Raw genomic sequence first — 21,758 nt, forward strand, 5'->3', positions numbered from 1 at the left:
ACCACATCCCAAAGATGCTCTATTGGGTTGAGATCTGGTGACTGTGGAGGCCATTTTAGTACAGTGAACTCATTGTCATGTTCAAGAAACCAATTTGAAATGATTAGAGCTTTGTGACATGGTGGAAGTAGCCATCAGAGGATGGGTACATGGTGGCCATAAAGGGATGGACATGGTCAGAAACAATGCTCAGGTAGGCCGTGGCATTTAAACGATGCCCAATTGGCACAAAGGGGCCTAAAGTGTGCCAGGAAAACATCCCCCACACCATTACACCACCACCACCACCAGCCTGCACAGTGGTAACAAGGCATGATGGATCCATGTTCTCATTCTGTTTACGCCAAATTCTGACTCTAACATCTGAATGTCTCAACAGAAATCGAGACTCATCAGACCAGGCAACATTTTTCCAGTCTTCAACTGTTCAATTTTGGTGAGCTCTAGCAAATTGTAGCCTCTTTTTCCTATTTGTAGTGGAGATGAGTGGTACCCGGTGGAGTCTTCTGCTGTTGTAGCCCATCCGCCTCAAGGTTGTGCGTGTTGTGGCTTCACAAATGCTTTGCTGCATACCTCGGTTGTAACGAGTGGTTATTTCAGTCACTGTTGCCCTTCTATCAGCTCGAACCAGTCTGGCCATTCTCCTCTGACCTCTGGCATCAACAAGGCATTTCCGCCCACAGAACTGCCGCTCACTGGATGTTTTTTCTTTTTCGGACCATTCTCTGTAAACCCTAGAGATGGTTGTGCGTGAAAATCCCAGTAGATTAGCAGTTTCTGAAATACTCAGACCAGCCCTTCTGGCACCAACAATCATGCCACGTTCAAAGTCACTCAAATCAACTTTCTTCCCCATACTGATGCTCGGTTTGAACTGCAGGAGATTGTCTTGACCATGTCTACATGCCTAAATGCACTGAGTTGCCGCCATGTGATTGGCTGCTTAGAAATTAAGTGTTAACGAGCAGTTGGACAGGTGTACCTAATAAAGTGGCCGGTGAGTGTATACTAAATTAGGCAAGGGTGTAGAGTTACATTCAAGTTATTTTAAGGCATGAAGAATTTTTTTTTCAAGGAAAAAACGTTTAAATGTCATTTTGGTGGTCAAAGATGAGTTTTAAGGGATACAATTATTGACTAACAAATTTAAGATATTTTAAAGTCCCCCTGTAATGTAAAAATAAGGTCTTAATTAGCATTAAAATGTCTTAAATCCACATTTCAAAAGTCTTAAAATGCGACCGAACAGTCACCGCAGTGAAGATTAGCATTTTATTTTCACTCGTTGCTTTCTGAAATCTTAAAACCGTGTCAAGGCCATAACTGCTTAAAGTAACTGATGCGTTTGAGCGATAAAGAAAAGTGGGTGAATAAGAAAATAAAAGGTAAAACGTGCCAGCAAGCTGACGTGCCAGCAAGCTGGTCCAAATAAATTAGGTACTGACCCATCTTTCAAGAGCAAGCGTTTTATGAATCCCGTGTTGAATTCTGAGATTTGAGAAGCACTTGTCAGTAAAATGACATTTGAGGGCTGGTTAAGTTGTTCGCGGGCGGACAGCATACAACATAATGCAACAATACAGTGGGTGTTATGCAAATATATCTTCTAGTGACGTAGAACTGTAAAGCAGTAGGATTCGCAAAGGACTTGTAAAGGTGGTTCAGAGTCGATTCTTTCTTTTGGGAGACAATAACTGTATTTGATCGACTTCCGGTGTGAGAATGCTAGGCGCGCTTGTGCTGCCTCTTCACGCTGGTACCTGTTTGTCTGCTGTTGTTGCGTTCTGCTTTCTGGATATGTTTTTCTCGGATTCAACCTCTTGGTTTATTCACTGGACTATTTTCACACCCTCAAAAGTTTTTGGATAACTGACCTGGCTGTCTCCGTGATCCTGTCACACAGATCGGCTGCGAGCCCTCACCATTCCTATCCTTACATCCCTCTCGACATCTGATACTGTGAGTTTCCGCTCTCTTTGTCATTTTGTCTTTTGTGGTGTCAATCCTTGGTATGGTTGGGTAGCCTTCCCTTCTGTTGATTGTGGATTCCGACACGGTTCTGGCTAACGCAGTTAAACCGATAAACTGTTGTGTAGGTCGAACTGGTCATCACTGGTCATGTCGTCGCGTATCCACTTGCAGGTTTTGTTTTTTGGTCTTTTTTGGTTTTTACTGTTTTTTGATGAGGTTAATAATAATAATAATACATTTTATTTCAGGGCGCCTTTCAAGACACCCAAGGACGCCTTACAGAGGAAAATTAAAACAGAACATTAATACTAGCCCAACAATAATATCATATATAAAATCAAATTAATAAGTACAATCAAAAAATAAAATAAAATGAAGTCCCGATGAAAATCTATGTAGAATAAGCTAATCTAAACAGATGGGTTTTAAGTTGAGATTTGAATTGAGGAAGAGAGTCCAATTGACGAATGTGAGATGGGAGAGAATTCCAAAGACGTGGTGCAGAGCGGCTGAAGGCTCTAGCCCCCATGGTGCTCAGTCTAAATGTTGGAACAGATAAAATACCAGCGGTGGAGGAGCGAAGTGTTCGAGGAGGATTGTACGGAAGAAGCAGTTTAGAGAGGTATGAGGGGGCCAGATCATGGAGAGCTTTGAAGGTAAGCAGAAGAACTTTGTAATTGATCCGGTAAGGAACAGGAAGCCAGTGGAGCTGAGTAAGAAGCGGTGTGATGTGGTCAGTTGATCTTGTGTTGGTGATAATACGAGCTGCAGAGTTCTGAATGGATTGCAAGCGATGGAGGAGTTTATTTGTGGTGCCAGTGAGGAGAGCATTGCAATAGTCAATGCGGGATATGATCAGAGCCTGAACAAGGACGTGTGTATTGTGCTGGGAGAGGGAGGGTCGGAGTCTCGAGATGTTGCGAAGGTGAAAGTAAGCAGTCCGAGTAATATTACTGATGTGAGGACCAAAGGAAAGTGCGCTGTCTAGGATGACGCCAAGACTTTTGACTTGGGAGCAGATGGGAGTCGGAGAGCCATCAACTGATATGTTGAACAGATGATTTTTGGAGAGTGTAGCCTTAGAACCAATGAGGAGAACCTCACTTTTATTTCCATTAAGTTTGAGAAGGTTGATTGACATCCAGCTGCTGATTGCTTGTAGACAAGAAGTGAGGGTGGAGGGGGTAAAAGAAGTGTTCGGTTTTGTGGAGAGGTAAAGTTGTGCATCATCGGCGTAGCAGTGAAAATTGATCCCAAAGTGACGGAGAATGTTGCCAAGAGGTAATATGTAGATGATGAAGAGCAGTGGTCCCAGCACTGAGCCCTGAGGAACACCATGTTTGACTGTGACATTTTTTTCCCTGAATGAACTGTTTTCTATTATGTAGATATGACCTAAACAAGACTAGTGCATTGTTAGTGATCCCGATGGCAGCCAGACGTTCCAACATAATTTTATGAGAGATGGTATCAAATGCGGCAGTGAGGTCAAGTAGAATTAAGATAGTTAAAAGGCCATTGTCAGCTGCAAGTAAGAGATCATTTGTGATTTTTACCAGGGCTGTTTCAGTGCTATGATTGTGACGAAAACCAGACTGAAAAGGTTCCTATAGCTTATTGTTGTGTTGGTGAGCATGAAGTTGAGTTACTATAGTCCGTTCTAAAAGTTTGGTGATAAATGGAAGGTTGGAAATGGGACGATTGTTGTTAGGGTCATTAGGATCCAAACCAGGTTTCTTCAGAATAGGGGTGACAGAAGCAGTTTTGAGAGATGTGGGAACAGTGGAGGTAAGCAGGGAGGAGTTGGGTCCAGTGTGCTAGTCCAAGATGGGCAGCTATATGCAGAGGTAACAGAGTTCAACTGGTGGTGAATATCAGTAATTTTTGTACTAAGAAAATCCAAGAATGAGTCACATTGAGCTATGGAGGTCAAATGACTTGCAGTGACAACAGGCTTAAGTAGATTATTAATAGTGTAAAATAAAATCCGAGTGTTGTTTTCATTTGTATTGATAATATCAGAATAAAAAGAGGATTTAGCAGCAGTCAAAGCACTTTTATATGAAAGAAGATAATCAGTATACATTTGTAGATGGATGGTTAGACCAGTTTTCTTAGACAGTCTCTCCAATCGTCGACCCAAGGTTTTCATATGTCGGAGTTACCATGGAGAAGACCTGGTAAATGAGACTAAACGAGTTTTCAAGGGAGCTAAGGAATTTAGTGAATGGGATAAACAGTTATTGTAATGATCCACCAGGTTAGCAGTACAGAGTGAGGGGGATGTAGGACAAATAGAGGTATTAACTAATCTATTAAGATCATCTGGGTTAATGTTTTTAATATTACGGAATGATATGGGGCGCTTCAAGTTTAATTTAGGGAGTGGCAAAATGATATCAAAGAAAATCATTTTATGGTCAGAGATGGGAAGCTCCATGGAATTTAAATTGCATGGTGTAACTCCTAAGCAACAGACTAAATCTAAAACATGGCCTTTATTGTGAGTTGGGAAATTAATATACTGAGTAAGGCCAAAACTATCTAAAACTGAAATAAATTCTTTAGTGCAGGTGTCAGTTTGTTTATCACAATGGATATTGAAATCACCCATTAAAATGATATTAGGACACAATGCACATAAATCGGATAAAATAGCAGTAAGTTCGCTAATAAAAACTGCAGAAGGTCTTGGAGGATGGTAAATGGACACAATAAGAGTTGGGGTACGACCATTCAGTTGAACAGTCAGGATTTCAAACGAAGACGGCTTTGTAACAGTGACTGGCGAGACTTTGAGTTTCTCGCGATAGATTAGAGCGAGACCACCACCTCTTCCCGAGAGGCGTGGTTTGCTGGTGTAAACAAACTCAGGAGATAATGCATGGTTGAGGTGGAAGTAATCCTCAGGCTGTTGCCAAGTCTCAGTAAGACACAAAAAGTCGAGTTTTGAATCCACAATAATGTCCGCGATTAAAAGTCCTTTATTGGAGAGAGATCGGACATTAAAAAGTGAACATTTTAATCCTTTAAATGAAACAGCGGGGTCAGCTAAAAGAGGAGCTAGAACACTATGGTCAACCTTTCTCTCTGTGCTGTGTGGTTTGCGATGACCAGTAGACCAAAATGAGCTGATGGAATTAGAGTTATTGTATGAGAAGTTCCTGCGGGATCCACGGTGGATGTATTTTGGTCGGCGAAGAATATCATGTTGGCTGAAGATGCAGGACGAGGCCGCTGAACGTAATCGAAGCCGGTGGAGTTCTGCTGCCGAGTAAGACAGCCGTGGGATGGCTGTTATGATGGTGACAAGCAGTATAATCCAAAGTAGCATTTTGAACGTCCACATATTGCCGCCTCGGTGATGGTGCAGGATGGGAGGCTCCGACAGCAGGTGGTAGCATACAGTTGACGTGGAAGCAGTTAGCAGCAGGGTAAGTCATAAATGTTGCCAGACATAGACTTAACAAATAGTACTAATTCAAAGCAAACATTCAGCAATCAGCAGCAGGTTAAGTCGGATATTGCCAGACATAGACTTAGCATATAGTAAAATTCAAAACAAGCGTTCGTTCGGTGAGCATCAGGAGCAAGACACGCCAGCGTTCACTCACCCGGAAGTGCGATCAAAGTACTTTTCAAAGTACTCAAAGTACTTTTCCCAAGATGGCTTTGCAATTTTCTGCTGCTCACCTCAGAACATTAAAAGAATCTCTCCGCTTGGCTCCCGACACTTATAAATGGTGTGAACAACTTGGGGTTTTAAGCCGACCTCGTTACATACACCGATCGCGGAAGAAACTTTGGAATTATCACTACTCAACTTCCATTAATATTCCGGTTGTCTGTACCGACACCCGTGTTTCGGATACAACACAGCTGGAAAAACGACTTAGGCCTATCAACTTTTGAAATTTAAGATCGCTGCGTCTTGATCCTGACCTTGGAATCTGCAGATGTGCATCTCCAGACTTGCGATGTGCGCTGCTGAACACTCGCTCTCTAACTGATAAAGCATCAGTATTGAATGACATAATCATTGATACTAACCTGGACATGCTACTTTTGACGGAAACCTGGCAGGTGCCTAATGACCTCTTTAGCTTGAACCTCTTAACGCCACCTGGGTACATCTTTTTTTTCTCAACCTCGTCTTCATCGTAGAGGTGGAGGGCTGGCTGTAGTTTGCCGTGAGACTATTAAAATATCCAAGATCGAGTTTCATGATGTTACAACATTTGAATACCTAGCGCTGAAAATGACTGGCCAAACGTCACTGGCTGTAATCTTAATTTACCGACCTCCAAAATGTCCCTCTGACTTTTTCTCTGATATTAGTTACTTACTCTTGTCTGTGGTAGTCATTCATCTGTTAGTTTGCTTGGTGATTTTAATATACATGAAAACACTGCACAATGCTGATGTCTGTGCTGTACTGTTTCAACTTGACTCAACATGTAACTTTTCCCACTCACTCCAGAGGTCATATACTGGATCTCATATGTCCATCTGGCTTGAACAATATTCTTGTTAGTGGCTCTGATTTTGCATTTTCAGATCACAAACTCATAGATATTGGAAAACTACAACTGAAGTTTATATCACCTCTGAAGAAAATGCGGACTTATCGTAAAATCAATTCTGTGAATCCAACTTCTTTCTCTGTTTCAATAAGGGCTTCTACCTTGTCAGAATGTCTACTTTCTAACTGTCTGTCAGAAATCTGCTGTATCTACAATAATGCTTTGTCACAAACACTTGAGATGCATGCTCCTGTTAAAACTAGACTGGTTCCATCTACTCGTACCTCACCCTGGTTCACTCCTGAACTTCGAATGATGAAAACTGAGGGTCGCCGCCTAGAAAGACTATACAGGAAAACTAGACTCACTGTGCACTCTTTGGCTCTTAAAGAACATTTGCTCAAGAACCGTACAGCCCTTAACGATGCAAGATCCTCTTCTTTCTCCTCTACCATTAGGAATTCCACGTGCAGGCCCAAATCACTCTTTGCTATGCTTAACAAACTCGCAAATCCACCTCAACATGTTATTTCAGGCTCTGGGGAGCTTTTCTAAATTCTTTTCAGACAAATTGAAGTCAATCACTGAATCCATCACCAAAAACACTCCTCATACAAGTGACTCAAATTTAATGTTATCTGGTCCAGCTCACTCAACAAACTTTCTCTCTGCTTTTACTCTGACTACTCATGTTGCCATAAGTGATCTAATTGTGAAGTCAAATTCCACATCCTGCCGGCTCGATCCTACACCTACTTTTCTGCTTAAGATGTGTGTCCTCGAGGTTGCACCCTTCATAACGCATATGATAAACTGTATTTTGGCTTCCGCCATTGTCCCAGCAGAATTAAAAACGGCTGCTGTGACCCCCATTCTTAAAAAAACAGGACTTGACCATCTAAACATGGACAATTACAGACCAATATAAAATGTAACATTTTTAAGAAAAATCCTTGAAAAGGTTGTTGCTTCGCAAATTTTATTTGGATGTAAATGGTCTTTTTGAACCTTTTCAGTCAGGTTTTCGCCCATCGCACAGCACTGAAAACTGCTCTTCTGCATGTGGTTAACAACATTCTTTTGTCCATGGATTCAGGGTTGATAAACATCTTGATGCTCCTCGATCTAAGCGCTGCTTTTGACACAGTCTGCCATGAATTACTTATTTTCTCGGCTTTCTGATATCGGCATCTGGTTCAGCTCTTTCCTGGCTCATTTCCTATATCAGCGACAGAAAGTATTATATCAGCATACAAGGTCATAGTTCTGCCACTGCTTCACTCACACAGGGTGTTCCTCAAGGTTCAGTCTTGGTCCACTATTGTTCATCATCTACATACATCCACTTGGTAACATCATACGCAGGCATGGACTTCAATTTCATTGCTATGCTGATGACATTCAAATTTATCTTACCACCAGCTCTGATAGGCCATCCCTGCCTGATTCACTCACTCCATGTATCAGGGACATCAAGCACTGGATGTCCCTTAATTTCCTCAAATTAAATGATAAAAAAACTGAGATATTAGTGATCGGCCCTGCTGCCTCAGTCAAAAGGATGGACCAGTCCTTTTATATTGGTGGATTCCATGTTAAGCCTTCATTATTGATTCGCAACCTTGGTGTCTTATTCGACTCTATCTTTTGGCTCTCATATTTCTTCTCTTGTCAAAAACTCTTTCTTTCATCTTCGAAATATTGCTCGTCTACGATCTTCTCTCACTTTAGCTGACGCTGAAACCTTAAAGGGATATTCCATTTTTTCCGTTTTTTCATATTAAACTGTTATTCCCTTAACTAAGACGAGTTGATACATACCTCTCTCGTCTCTGTCTTGCGGCGAAACTTTGATAGCACTTAGCTTAGCCCAGTTCATTCATTAGGATCCAAGCAGAGAAGTGACCAAACACCTCCACGTTTTCCCTATTTAAATACAGTTACCAGTTACCCCCCCCCCCCCCTTGAGGAAGAAAATACAGCATAACATGAGGAGAGGTGAGGAGAAAAAAAAGGCAACCCTTTTAACCCCCAGACTATGCTCCTGTGAGGAGTACAGTTTGGGAACAGTAAAAAAACACCTCAGCAACATTAGCACATAATCGGTACACTCTACAACATGAACACACAAGACTTGCAACAGGGGAGGGGAGTGGGGGATGGAGGTAACCCAGCACAGGCAGGCAGCCATCCGGTCCTGCAGCCATTTTCGGCGCTGGTCACAGACCCGCCTGTCAGACTGGTGGTACAAAGCGTTGAAGGCGAGGGATGGTGGGTGGGGGGGTGATTGCATATGTGTATATATGTAAGAGTTCGTGTATGTGTAGGCCTGGAGAGTCGCTGCGCCTGGCATCATAATCTAGGTGCCTCAAGTCCGCAGGATTGTCATAGCGATACACAGCAAGTTGCCATGGAGACAACCCTGATCAGGTCCCAGACAGAGTCAACAATCAGCAGGTGTCTGTGGGGAGTGGGGGAAGGAACGCAAGAGCGGCTCACTGCAGTGCTCTTCCGGGGGAGGAGTTGTTCCAACAGCGGCCTTGGCCAAGGCCAGTGCTGGATGAGGGGGGCCGAAAGCAGATAAGATTGGGATTGTTTGGTTTTGGGACGAGTAGCCGCATTCCGATTTACACAGCTCCTGGTCCATTTTGGTCTCCGAAACGATCCATTTGCCTTTGCAAAGTTGTGAGCTTCTCCATGATGTTATCCATATAGTGGTTCATAGTCACAGTCTGAGTGCTGACAGCTCTGCCCACTGCTTCAATAATGACGGGCAGCCTTGTGGAGCTTTGGACAGCTGTCGCCGACTTCTTAATTCCTCGATAAACCAGGCCAATGCCTGATCCAATCAGCAGAAAACCTGTTATCATGGTTCTGAATAGGTAGATATCTTCAATGTCCTCCATGGAAAGAGCCGCCAGACACACGACCCCCCACCTCTCCCACGCACCCATCATGTAGCCAGCTGCGAACGTTCCGGCAGGGCAGTCAGGTTCCCTCGAACCCAAGCTTCTCGTCGAGAAGATGGTGTCAATTGCGTTGAGAGACCAGTTAATCAAATCCATAATTTCTTAGTTGGAGAGCAGTGCGGAGAGAGTCTCTCAAAGTACAAGACAGTAGACTAAACGAGACGAGAGGAGCAAAGCAGGGGAGGTAATGGAGAGGAGGGGAAGAAAATGCGACCGCCTTCGTTGAGAGCCAAAGTAGAATAGTGACAGACAAACAACATAAAAGGTGACAGACAAACAACATAAAAAAAATAATAAGTAGTAATAAAGTAATGAAGTAATTAATATTTACAATTTATACCATGGTCTGGGTGAATACTCGATTCTGATTGGCTGCAGGGTGTCCATTAAAAAGTGATAGAGGACACCTAGTAAAGGAGTTCTGGTGAAACTGACTGTTTACCGTTCGAAATTAATAAATAAATGCGCTGGCTACATCAGCTGTGAGTAACCATAGCAACAGGCAGTCAAAGTATCCGTTTACAATTTATTGTATCAAAACAAACATCTAGTTAGCCGTTATACTATGCCTACCTGTGTGTTTTAACCCTCTGGGGTCGGCAATCACGCCGGCGTGATCTGTTCGCTTTTTTCCTTTATCAGTGCAAAAGAGACTCAAAATACTCTGTTGATTTTGATCGTACATATAAGTGTTATACATCAATCGATCCTATTAAGTGTCTATTTTTTTGTGGATACTCACAATAAAAACAAAGTGTTGTGCTTTTCGTCAAATAAAGAAAAATAAACATGATGCGCGTTTTGCCTTCTCTCTGTCAGTGAAGTCCATTCTGAAACGCGTCCGAAAAATTAACTGTAACTCAGTCAATACTTGTCACAGAGATACGAGAGATGTATCTTTATGAAGCTGAAATTCTCTTCTTTTAAATAAAGTAATTTATTTAAAAAAAAAAAATTCCAGTTTATGTAATCCGTTTGAAACCAAGGAGAGGTACAGTTTTTTCGTTCTCCCTTCATTATCTTTAATTAGCTGAGGCCGCCACGCCCCCAGAGCTTTTCACATGGTAAATAGGCGATCTATGCATCGCACACGCGGCACGCCCCCCGATCAATGCCATAACAACACGAAGTAACTTTCTTCATCAGAATCACTGATAGTTCATCGCGTTTTGAGGATGGCAGCACGCTACTCCTTCAGAGGATTATGGACAGCGGGGAAAATTCACCTTTTCCTCAGAGGAATTTGAAACTCACGACGAACGGCTACATTTTGAAGAACGAATTGACCCCGCCGATGATACAAGCTCGGAGTAAGTTGTTTAGTGTTATATAATTCCTTTTCTGATCATAGAGCTCAAATTAATTTTCAGACTATATTTTGCCTAGTTTTGACATAGGAAATATTACCTATACGCTCATGTAAACTTTTTGAATAACTGCTTAGGTTATAATGATTTAGTGAAATATATCGATCCGCAAGTTTTGTTTGAGTACTTCAGTGGTCTAGTGGCAGATCTTTTGCCAAGCGTGTCAGAGGTTACGGGTTCTAATCCGCCCTCTGTATAGTTTTTTTTCCCCTCATCAAAACCGAATATGTTCATCAGTGGTTACAGTCTATATCAAGCAGTTGTGTGCCTTTTATTTTGTGATTTCACCGGAATGAATAGTGTCCGCCGCAACGGCGATAGATTGAAGAGCGCGTCCGAGTGAAGACTGCGCGCACGCCGCCACAAGAGAACACTGTATCCATGACACTGATAGCAGCGGACACGAGCGCTTAGCTTGAGTTCAAAAACAAAACATTTTAGCGCTAGATCTCTTATTTAAAAGCGGACTAAATGAATGCTCTGCTAGTTAACTAGAGATGTTTTATTTGTATTAGGTACATCCGTGCCTCAATGTTTCCAAAAGTGGTGGGTACAAAATGACTCATGACGAAATCTGGTGGGGACGCGTACCCACCGCCCCCACCGAAATCGACGCCTATGCAAATATGTGATACCGTCTAAATACAATATATTTTTTATATATAAATGTTCAGTTTTGGTTAGTCTATTACCCAGGCTGCCAAGGCAACTGCAAAAGGCTGCAAATATAAATGGACAGATGTCAGCATCAGTGAGATGTACCACTAACCATCAGCCTTCAGAAATCATTCTGATATGATTTTTTTTTAAATCAATGTTGGAAACAGTTGTGCTGCTTATTTTTTTTAACCTGTAATAGTTTTTTTTAGGATTCTTTGAATACATTTTTTTTTTATAAAAAAACAAAACAAGTTTGGTCTATTTATGTTTGTTTTTTTGAAAGGATGTGTTAAGTGATAGGAATGACTTTAAGTCTTTACGTTCTTAGGAAAGATTTCTATTTTGAATAAATGCTGTTCTTTTTAACTTTTTATTCATCAGTGAATCATTCTTAGTTCAGGCTGCCTCACAGCACCTTGATGGGCCATTGGGGGAGTGTCTTTAGTCTTCCCACCCAGGTGTAAATCACATTAATATTCATGGCCATTCACACTCCCACGCATACAGCAGTGCTGACCAAAAACTGACGTAAGAAATTTAAATAGTTATATTGTTGTTTGTGAAAGAGTGGTCAGAATGATTTTCACTTCATTTTGAAGTAAAAATTCTAGCCTACAAGAATAGTAACTCAAAAGTCTTGTGGACAACTATTCAGTATGTGTTAAATGGCCTTATTGCGGTGACATTTTTTTTCCCAAAACGTACTAACCACGCATAATATTTTTTTTCTATAAAATGCAAACATGTACATCCATTTTGCTCACATATTAATGTAGCAGAGTTTGTGCAGAGTTTACAGCAAATTTATATGTTGGCAAATGGTATGATTTAAGTAGCTGAAATAACCACAAATGTCAGGGCATGTCAAAACATCTCAAGGGCCCCAAAAACACCTCAGACCCCAGAGGGTTAATTATAGGTAAAAAAAAAAACGAAAGTGTAATGCCCATGGCTAGACAAGCCTAACTTACATGAAAAAAAAATACGTTAACTTTCTGGCTCGTAAGTTAGCTAAACTGAAGGGTTCTACGAGCTGAGCGGACTATAAATATCTCCGGTTGCTAAATAAACCGTCAGGCGTAACCAGGGAAACCAAGTTATTGTTTGTACCTGACAATGGGCACCTCGTCGGGCATTAACCCTTACTTGTACAACATAGCAAGAATAAGCAGATCAACAGACAATCTGGTGGAGAGGAAGGAGCAAGAGAGTGGTGCTTCAAAATCAAATATTTTGAAGTTTTTGAATCAAAAACTGAATATAACAAAAGCCCATTTAACTAAAGTTAAAGAACTAAACTAACTATCAACAAAAGATGTAGAAAGAAACAGCTTCAGCGTATGAGATGCTATAACTAAACTATACTAACTAAACAAACAAAAACGTACATAATTAGCACCACTCCTAACACTAGTGCGTCTAATACATTTCATAGAAAACTACGTGTGCAAATGTAGGTCGCAACCTGCTTACCTGACTCACAACTTTTCCCGCCAGTCTACACAGTGTTGGACGGTGAACTGAGATGAAGATTTCATGAGAGCAACAAACATTTAGCAGTGCACATCAAGCATGTATCAAGAGCATAAACACATTCGAGCACAAGCAAACAAAAGAGAACTCATCTAACTGCCAGATCATAAAAGCAGCGAACCCCAGACATCAATCAGTCTCTCAGACTGGTCTCTCGAACGAGAAAACCATCTTCACAGAGTGTGCATACTCTTTCCCAACCCAGAGTCTATCTTGACTGTCACCACTGAAGTTAGAGACATTCATAAACTGCACGGCGACAGGCGATTGGTGGCGCGATTCTAGATGTCAGCAGATTGACAGGCGGAGTCTCCAATCGAGTTTCACACCTGAAACAAACAAAGTACACGGACACACACGCATATGCAGCAACATACGCAAGAAACAAAATTACATAGCGCGGCGTACATAACATTTACTCTTATCTGTATGACCAAAAACGACGGAGTATTTTAAGTTAAGTTTAAGCAGTAAGCGCACTCTCCACACAAACACAGATATGGGCCTAATAATAACGCACATTTATCTAGGTTAACATTAGAGCGAGCGGACTTGTAAAGTTGTTACTACTTGCATGTTTCAAGTGATAAGCCATATTTGAGGCAGATGAATGATAGGCGAATGTTTGGATTTCCTGCCGTTAACGATCTGTCCGTCACAGCCTGCATGATTTTCTTCCACTTCCTGTGGAGTTTTTTTTTTTTCTGCGACTAACCGACTAATACAATCTTGGTCGACCAAGCCTCTTCTAGTCGACTAACGGTTAGTCGACTATTAGGGGTAAGCCCTAATATGATTTTTTTTTTTCGTAGCTAGGCGGCGCCAGCGGACGGTGTACACCGGTTTAGAGGGACGACTCAGCATTTGTTAAGAGTTCATCAAAATGGTTATATGCATTAAAAAGCTGAGTGTCTAAGCTTTAAAATTATACCCATTTTGTGTTATTCCATTCAGTGGTTGCCTAGTAATTTGATTGACTTTTTCCGCTGGGGTGGCTGTACTGCCGGCGGTACACTTCAGGCTTAAAGGGTCATGAAACCCTAAACCAAATTTTCTGAGATTTTAACAGAGGTATGTGTGTTGAACAACATTGAAGACAATGTTAGCATCTGTTAGATTTAATAGTAGGGCGAAAATGGTTAAATTTTAGTTTTTTCCAGCTATTTTCGTCTTCCGGGTTTAAAATCTTCATCGCAGGCTGTGACGTGGCAGTGCACAGTGTAGTGCGTTGATGACTCATCGGTCTCTCATAATTATTAATGAGACTGAGTTTTTATATCCTATGAGAAGACACGGTCTCTTAATTATTCATGACACCACGTGGATCTTTCCACAGACATGTCAAACTGTGATATCGCGTAGTAAAGGAGAGAGACCATCATGGGACGCAAGTGCCGCAAACATTTTACCCGAGAGAGCTTCGAGAATTGGAGAATGGTGGACTTCGGCCTTGTCGATGACCAATGCAAGTTACGTCTTGCGAGTAATGCGGTACCAAGTCCTGAGGACTTTTCTATCCCTTCAGAGTGTGTGTCTAAAATGTAACCCTGGTCATTTTACTTGCATTTTGTTAAATAAGCGGTCGTTATGAACATTTTAGATATTTCGATAATATATCAATTGTATGCTTTTAAGGTCACTCAGTCTTAACTTTCATTTTTATTCAGAACATTCAGATTTGTGCATATATTTAAAATCTGATATCTGATAATGTGGCTGTGGCCTTTATATCAAGGTATTTATGAGGAATAAAATGGATGTATCAATTTTCTTTGTTTTAACAGTGAGCAGCCTGAGGTTATGATCATTGGCTCACTCCACCAGCCTACAGAAAGCCGAGTCTTTTACCTTAAATGTGGATGGCTCTATTCTGGAGTTCCAAACAATACTCAATTTGAGAGTGATATTTGATGCTAATTTAACATATTTATCCTCATGTCCAGAATACTGTTAAAAAAATAATCTTAGAAACATTGAACAACATATTGTTCCGCTGTAGCATTATGTTTACCAACAAATCAATGCCTTATATATATGAAAGAGTGTTGATAAGGTACACAACAGTATTTTTACATTTAGGGTAACATGGTGAGTTAGAAATGTTCATACTTAGTGTGTGTCAACTGCTACGTAAACTAATGTAAGTACAGTAAGTTAACTTTACAAAACAGTAAAGCTATTTACAGGCATTGTTCATGGTTTGTTCATGTTATTAACTAATGTTAACTAACCGTGCTGTTAATGTGAATTGATGCATTAGTACATGTGTGAGTTAACGTTAACAAATATTAACTAATGCTGAACAGAGGTGTTGTTCATGGTTAGTTCATGTTAACTAATGCATTAACTAATGTTAACTAACTGTGCTGTTAATGTGAATTGATGCATTAGTACATGTGTGAGTTAACGTTAACAAATATTAACTAATGCTGAACAGAGATGTTGTTCATGGTTAGTTCATGTTAACTAATGCATTAACTAATGTTAACTAATGGAATCTTATTGTAAAGTGTTGTGTTTTTAATTTTTCCATTAAAACTCACTTTTTTAGGGTCACTTTTATTTGATTACTTTGTAACTGTTTTTATTTTATACTCTCTTCTTCTTGAATTGTTTTGATAGCATGCTTTTTCATTTTGTATTGTGTATCAGAATGCATTTCTCTTTCATGAATGCATTTTTCTTATATGAATCTATTCCCAGATCCCCAGATCCTGCATCAAGTCATCTTGCTCTCGATCTTCCCGAACCAGACTCCAACAGACAGCCAGAAGAGAGACCCATTCCTGTAAGACATCAACCAGTGAGAGCACACACACACACACACACACACACACACACACACACACACACACACACACACACACACACAAACTGCCATTATCTGGCTAATCTTTATCCAAAGCGACCTACAAATTAGAACAATAGAAGCAATCAAACCAACAAGAGGGCAACAGTATGTTGGTCTAATATGAGGTGCCCCTAGGGACATTATTCAGAATTACCTTGCATATACATGTACTTTTCCTCTCACATACACATATGAAACCAAATTCATTCACATACTATAATGAAATGCTCACACACATACAAGAGAAATGCTTTGACAACCACAACTGAAACGCTCTCATACATACAACTGAAAATATTACGCTCACACACACAACTGAAATGCTCTCATACATACAACTGAAAATATTATGCTCACACACATAACTGAAACACTCACACACACACAACTGAAATGCTCACACACATACAAGTGAAATGCTTTTACAAACACAACTGAAACGCTCTCATACACAGGCCCGCCGACAGGGGGGGACAAACGGGTCTGTTGTCCCGGGCCCAGGGTAGGGAGGGGGGCCCAGAACCCTCATTAAATTATGGAATAATTGTAAAAAAAAAAAAAAAATAGGCATATTTGTTGAAAAAATATCTAATATTTGAGTTACATAAAAGCTTTTTATTCGTTTTCTTCCTAATTGTCCTTGAAATAGTGGTCAAGAACCCCCCCGCCCCCCAAACAAAAATGGTTTGGCCACTGATCGAAATATGATGTTGTCATTTGATTTGAAGTTCAGTAGGCTAGCGTTACGCTCAAAATGTCAGCACAAGTCCGGTGCTCAGAAAAGAAAAGAGAAGAAGAAAATAGAGGCCTTCGAGATGCCCTAAACAAATATTTTTAAAAAGGTGGTGACGGTGAAGCTGGAACTAACGTTAGTAAAGTCAACGTTGAGCAAGGTAAGAAACAGCGCAGCCAACGTTTATGAGTGTTGTCAAAGACCCGGCACTTCGGTACCAAGTCGGTACAAATTTCTTTTTAAACGTCACGCCACGGTACCAGGTTTTCTCAAACCCGGGATGCGCGTGCATGCCTAAAGCGCGTGCAGTTGCGTCCTCTTCATAAAAGCGCTGAGACATGGCGACCGGGGGTGCTGCTGCTGTGGTGGCTGTATGCTGTAAATCCACTTGTTGATAAGAAAGGAGGAAAGAGCCACATATGGAAATATTTTGGATATTAGCTCATAATAGCGACGCGGCGCGCTCGTTTTTACAGGCGCGCCTAAGTTCATTGTTGCATAGCAACGACAGACGCCACAGGAGAAAAAACGCTTGTGGAAAGGAGAAAGCGGTGCGAACTGCGCTCTCCATGATGACGAGGAAGTATTAGCAAAGAATTCATTGATTTCTAGCCCTTGGATTAGCTTTAGCAGTACTACTATTTATGGAGATGAGAAATAAAAAGCCGGCTGAAATGCATCACTGTCATCATCGGTGAACAGATAATGGGTCAGATCCGAGTCTATTTTTGCTGTGCTGCTCATGCTTAAAAGTGAAAGCACACTTTTGATGGACAAAAAATAAATATGATTTCACACAAAAAGTGCCCAAAATGCACAGATTATGCATGTCTAGTGTGTTTTAACAAGAACTGCAGTAGGCTATGTCAGAAAAGAAAATGAAGACATTTATAGAAAATGTACCCATTTAAACGTGTTTTTATTATTCATTTTGGGTAAAAGTATATGGTGTTTTATAAAAAATAAAAAAAATCGGGGGGGGGGGGGGGGGGGAGTTCATGAATGAACTCTCATTCATACAACTGAAAATATTACGCTCACACACACAACTGAAATGCTCACACACATACAAGTGAAATGCTTTTACAAACACAACTGAAACGCTCTCATACATACAACTGAAAATATTACGCTCACACACACAACTGAAATGCTCACACACATACAAGTGAAATGCTTTTACAAACACAACTGAAACGCTCACATACATACAACTGAAAATATTACGCTCACACACACACACAACTGAAACGCTCACACACACACAACTGAAATGCTCACACACATACAAGTGAAATGCTCTCACACACACAAGTGAAATGCTCACACACATACAAGTGAAATGCTTTTACAAACACAACTGAAACGCTCTCACTCACACAACTGAAAATCATTTCAGTATGTTATATGCAAGCATTTCAGTATGTTGTATGCAAGCATTTCAGTATGTTGTATGCAAGCATTTCAGTATGTTGTATGCAAGCATTTCAGTTGAAACGGAAGCACATTTCAGTTGAAACGGAAGGTGGTTAGAGTCCCCGCCCACTCCAGCAGGGTTGCCAGATGCCAAGGTTTTCCATCACAAAACCTCGCCAAAAACTGAGAGAATGCACAAAAAAACGCCCAAATTTGTTTTGGCTTGTTTCTCGTTTAAACACAGTGAAATCATTAACAAGCTTTAAAATTACCCATGGTCCGTGTACTTTTGCGTCCATTCGTTTTTCCCTTTTTAACCCGTAATTGAAAAACGAAAAATGGTTGTTGTAGGCCCTATTTTTAAAACGCAAAGTTGAACACCAAAATTTGAGTTTGAACTGTATACACCAAATGCTACACAAAAAAATAAATGTTGAAGTATTTTCCTATTTTTTGTATGTGACTTTTTGCCCCTTTATTAAACATTTAAAATATTCACAAATTAAAATGCTGAATGAAAAGAGCCATAGCCTACTCTCAAACCATACAGAGAGGTGATTTAGGCTATAGGTGATTTATAATCTGAAAAAATAACGAGGCTATACCTCCATCTCCGCTGTAAGGATGGGCCTTTAGAGAGAAATTCATATGGATTACATTATCAGACGGTATTTGCTTTCGATTCGAATTGGTTCTTTAAAAGTGGACATTTCAAGCTTTAGGCTATATTTTGTTTCAGTTCATTTTTGAGACGCGATCCAGTTCACGGAGACCATGAAAGCTCGCCTGATTGTTTTATTTTATTTTACAAAAGCACAACGTTTTCTTGTTATTGTGAGTTTACACAAATAAAAGTAGTTGCGAATGATGTATTATTATTTTCTGTATGACCAGAAATTATAGAGTATTTTAAGTTGTTTCCACTGCTGATAGGAAAACGCAAGTGTTCGCGCCTCCGTGCCATGCTCCACACTTGCACAAACCCTTGGATAAGCGTCACAATCTTGTGTTTATTTGTAATAATCTTAGCCCTGTATTATTATTGTCTAACCTGTATTATGACTGACATTTGACGAATGCTTTGTTCCTTTTTTGGATAAAACCGTCTTCTAGCCTAAATGTAGGATAATAATAATAATAATAATAATGGCAATTATTATTTGCGGTTATAACTATAAATGAGTTCACTTAAGACAGTAATTATGTTTATCATAAAATAATTTATTAATGTTTTATTTTTTATATAACCTAACATTTTACAGTTTTTGAAATGTTTATGTTTTGTTTATTTTTTATATGTGAAGTCTTTTTTTTATTATTATTATTATATTATACTGAGCTTTTTCCTCCCCCCCCCAAAAAAATGACTTTAAAGATACAAGTAAATGTTGTTTTTTAGAAAATTCAAGAAATTACCAATTATCAAATGTCAGTCATAATACAGGTTAGACAATAATAATACAGGGCTAAGATTATTACAAATAAACACAAGATTGTGACGCTTATCCAAGGGTTTGTGCGAGTGTGGAGCGCGCACTGCATGGCACGGAGGCGCGAACACTTGCGTTTTCCTATCAGCAGTGGAAACAACTTAAAATACTCTATAATTTCTGGTCATACAGAAAATAATAATACATCATTCGCAACTACTTTTATTTGTGTAAACTCACAATAACAAGAAAATGTTGTGCTTTTGTAAAATAAAATAAAACAATCAGGCGAGCTTTCATGGTCTCCGTGAACTGGATCGCGTCTCAAAAATGAACTGAAACAAAATATAGCCTATGTAGGCTAAAGCTTGAAATGTCCACTTTTAAAGAACCAATTCGAATCGAAAGCAAATACCGTCTGATAATGTAATCCATATGAATTTCTCTCTAAAGGCCCATCCTTACAGCGGAGATGGAGGTATAGCCTCGTTATTTTTTCAGATTATAAATCACCTATAGCCTAAATCACCTCTCTGTATGGTTTGAGAGTAGGCTATGGCTCTTTTCATTCAGCACTGCGGGAAAAATTTCATTTCCTGGTTTGGCCTTAGTTAGAAAACCAGTAAAATCAATTTTTTGCATTTTAATTTGTGAATATTTTAAATGTTTAATAAAGGGGCAAAAAGTCACATACAAAAATCGGAAAATACTTCAACATTTATTTTTTTGTGTAGCATTTGGTGTATACAGTTCAAACTCAAATTTTGGTGTTCAACTTTGCGTTTTAAAAATAGGGCCTACAACAACCATTTTTCGTTTTTCAATTACGGGTTAAAAAGGGAAAAACGAATGGACGCAAAAGTACACGGACCATGGGTAATTTTAAAGCTTGTTAATGATTTCACTGTGTTTAAACGAGAAACAAGCCAAAACAAATTTGGGCGTTTTTTTGTGCATTCTCAGTTTTTGGCGAGGTTTTGTGATGGAAAACCTTGGCATCTGGCAACCCTGCTGGAGTGGGCGGGGACTCTAACCACCTTCCGTTTCAACTGAAATGTGCTTCCGTTTCAACTGAAATGCTTGCATACAACATACTGAAATGCTTGCATACAACATACTGAAATGCTTGCATATAACATACTGAAATGATTTTCAGTTGTGTGAGTGAGAGCGTTTCAGTTGTGTTTGTAAAAGCATTTCACTTGTATGTGTGTGAGCGTAATATTTTCAGTTGTATGTATGAGAGCGTTTCAGTTGTGTTTGTAAAAGCATTTCACTTGTATGTGTGTGAGCATTTCAGTTGTGTGTGTGAGCGTAATATTTTCAGTTGTATGTATGAGAGCGTTTCAGTTGTGTTTGTAAAAGCATTTCACTTGTATGTGTGTGAGCATTTCAGTTGTGTGTGTGTGAGTGTTTCAGTTATGTGTGTGAGCATAATATTTTCAGTTGTATGTATGAGAGCATTTCAGTTGTGTGTGTGTGAGCGTTTCAGTTGTGTGTGTGAGCGTAATATTTTCAGTTGTATGTATGAGAGCGTTTCAGTTGTGGTTGTCAAAGCATTTCACTTGTATGTGTGTGAGCATTTCATTATAGTATGTGAATGAATTTGGTTTCATATGTGTATGTGAGAGGAAAAGTACATGTAAGGTAATTCTGAATAATGTCCCTAGGGGCACCTCATAGTCGAACGGCCTGTTCACACCAAGGATATAACAATAATGGCACTGAGAAACGATATCGTTGGAATCACTTTCAGAACGATTTTATCCAGCTGATGAACGATAAAAACATTGACAATCAGAATCTATCCTGCTGTAACGAGCTTGAGCATTTAAAGCGGCAGACAAGCACGTGCTTAGAATAAACAGAACGATATCATCCGCTGGTGTGGACGCTAATATTGTTATCTTTATAGTTATCTTTATAGTTATCATTCTTGGTGTGAATGGGCCTTAAGCGCTGTCAAGTCCCAGTTAGTCTAGCAAAGTGCAAGTTTTTTTCTTTTCTTTTTTTTTAATAGGCAGAATAGAATAGAATGGAATAGAATAGAAAAAGATGCATCTTCAGCAGTTTTTAAGTAATGAGTTTAGGGCTGGAGAGCCAGTGGTTGTTCTGTAGGCAAACATCAATGCCTTGAATTTGATGCGAGCGGCAATTGGCAACCAGTGCAAGTTTACGAGGATATAGGTGTGACGTGCGCTCTCTTCGTCTTGTTAAAGACCACTATTGCTGCAGCATTCTGTGTGGCAGCGTTAAGCGTTTTCCAATAGAAAACATTATAAAGAAAACGCTTAACGCTTATTGC

The 21,758-nt window shown here is 40.0% G+C and overlaps 1 protein-coding gene across 1 annotated transcript in view; it reads left to right on the forward strand.

Annotated features, from left to right (window-relative positions):
* LOC130081174 (centrosomal protein of 95 kDa-like) overlaps window positions 1-21,758 on the forward strand; it is a 239,192-nt gene that overhangs the window by 160,612 nt on the left and 56,822 nt on the right. The window contains exon 14 of the mRNA XM_056246135.1: window positions 15,727-15,811. Within this exon, the coding sequence (XP_056102110.1) occupies window positions 15,727-15,811 (85 nt within the window). The remainder of the gene's footprint in view (window positions 1-15,726; window positions 15,812-21,758) is intronic.

This window comes from Rhinichthys klamathensis, unplaced genomic scaffold (genome assembly GCF_029890125.1).
Source record: "Rhinichthys klamathensis goyatoka isolate OS25496 unplaced genomic scaffold, OSU_Roscu_1.1 h1tg000036l_1, whole genome shotgun sequence".
NCBI classification, from domain to species: domain Eukaryota; kingdom Metazoa; phylum Chordata; class Actinopteri; order Cypriniformes; family Leuciscidae; genus Rhinichthys; species Rhinichthys klamathensis.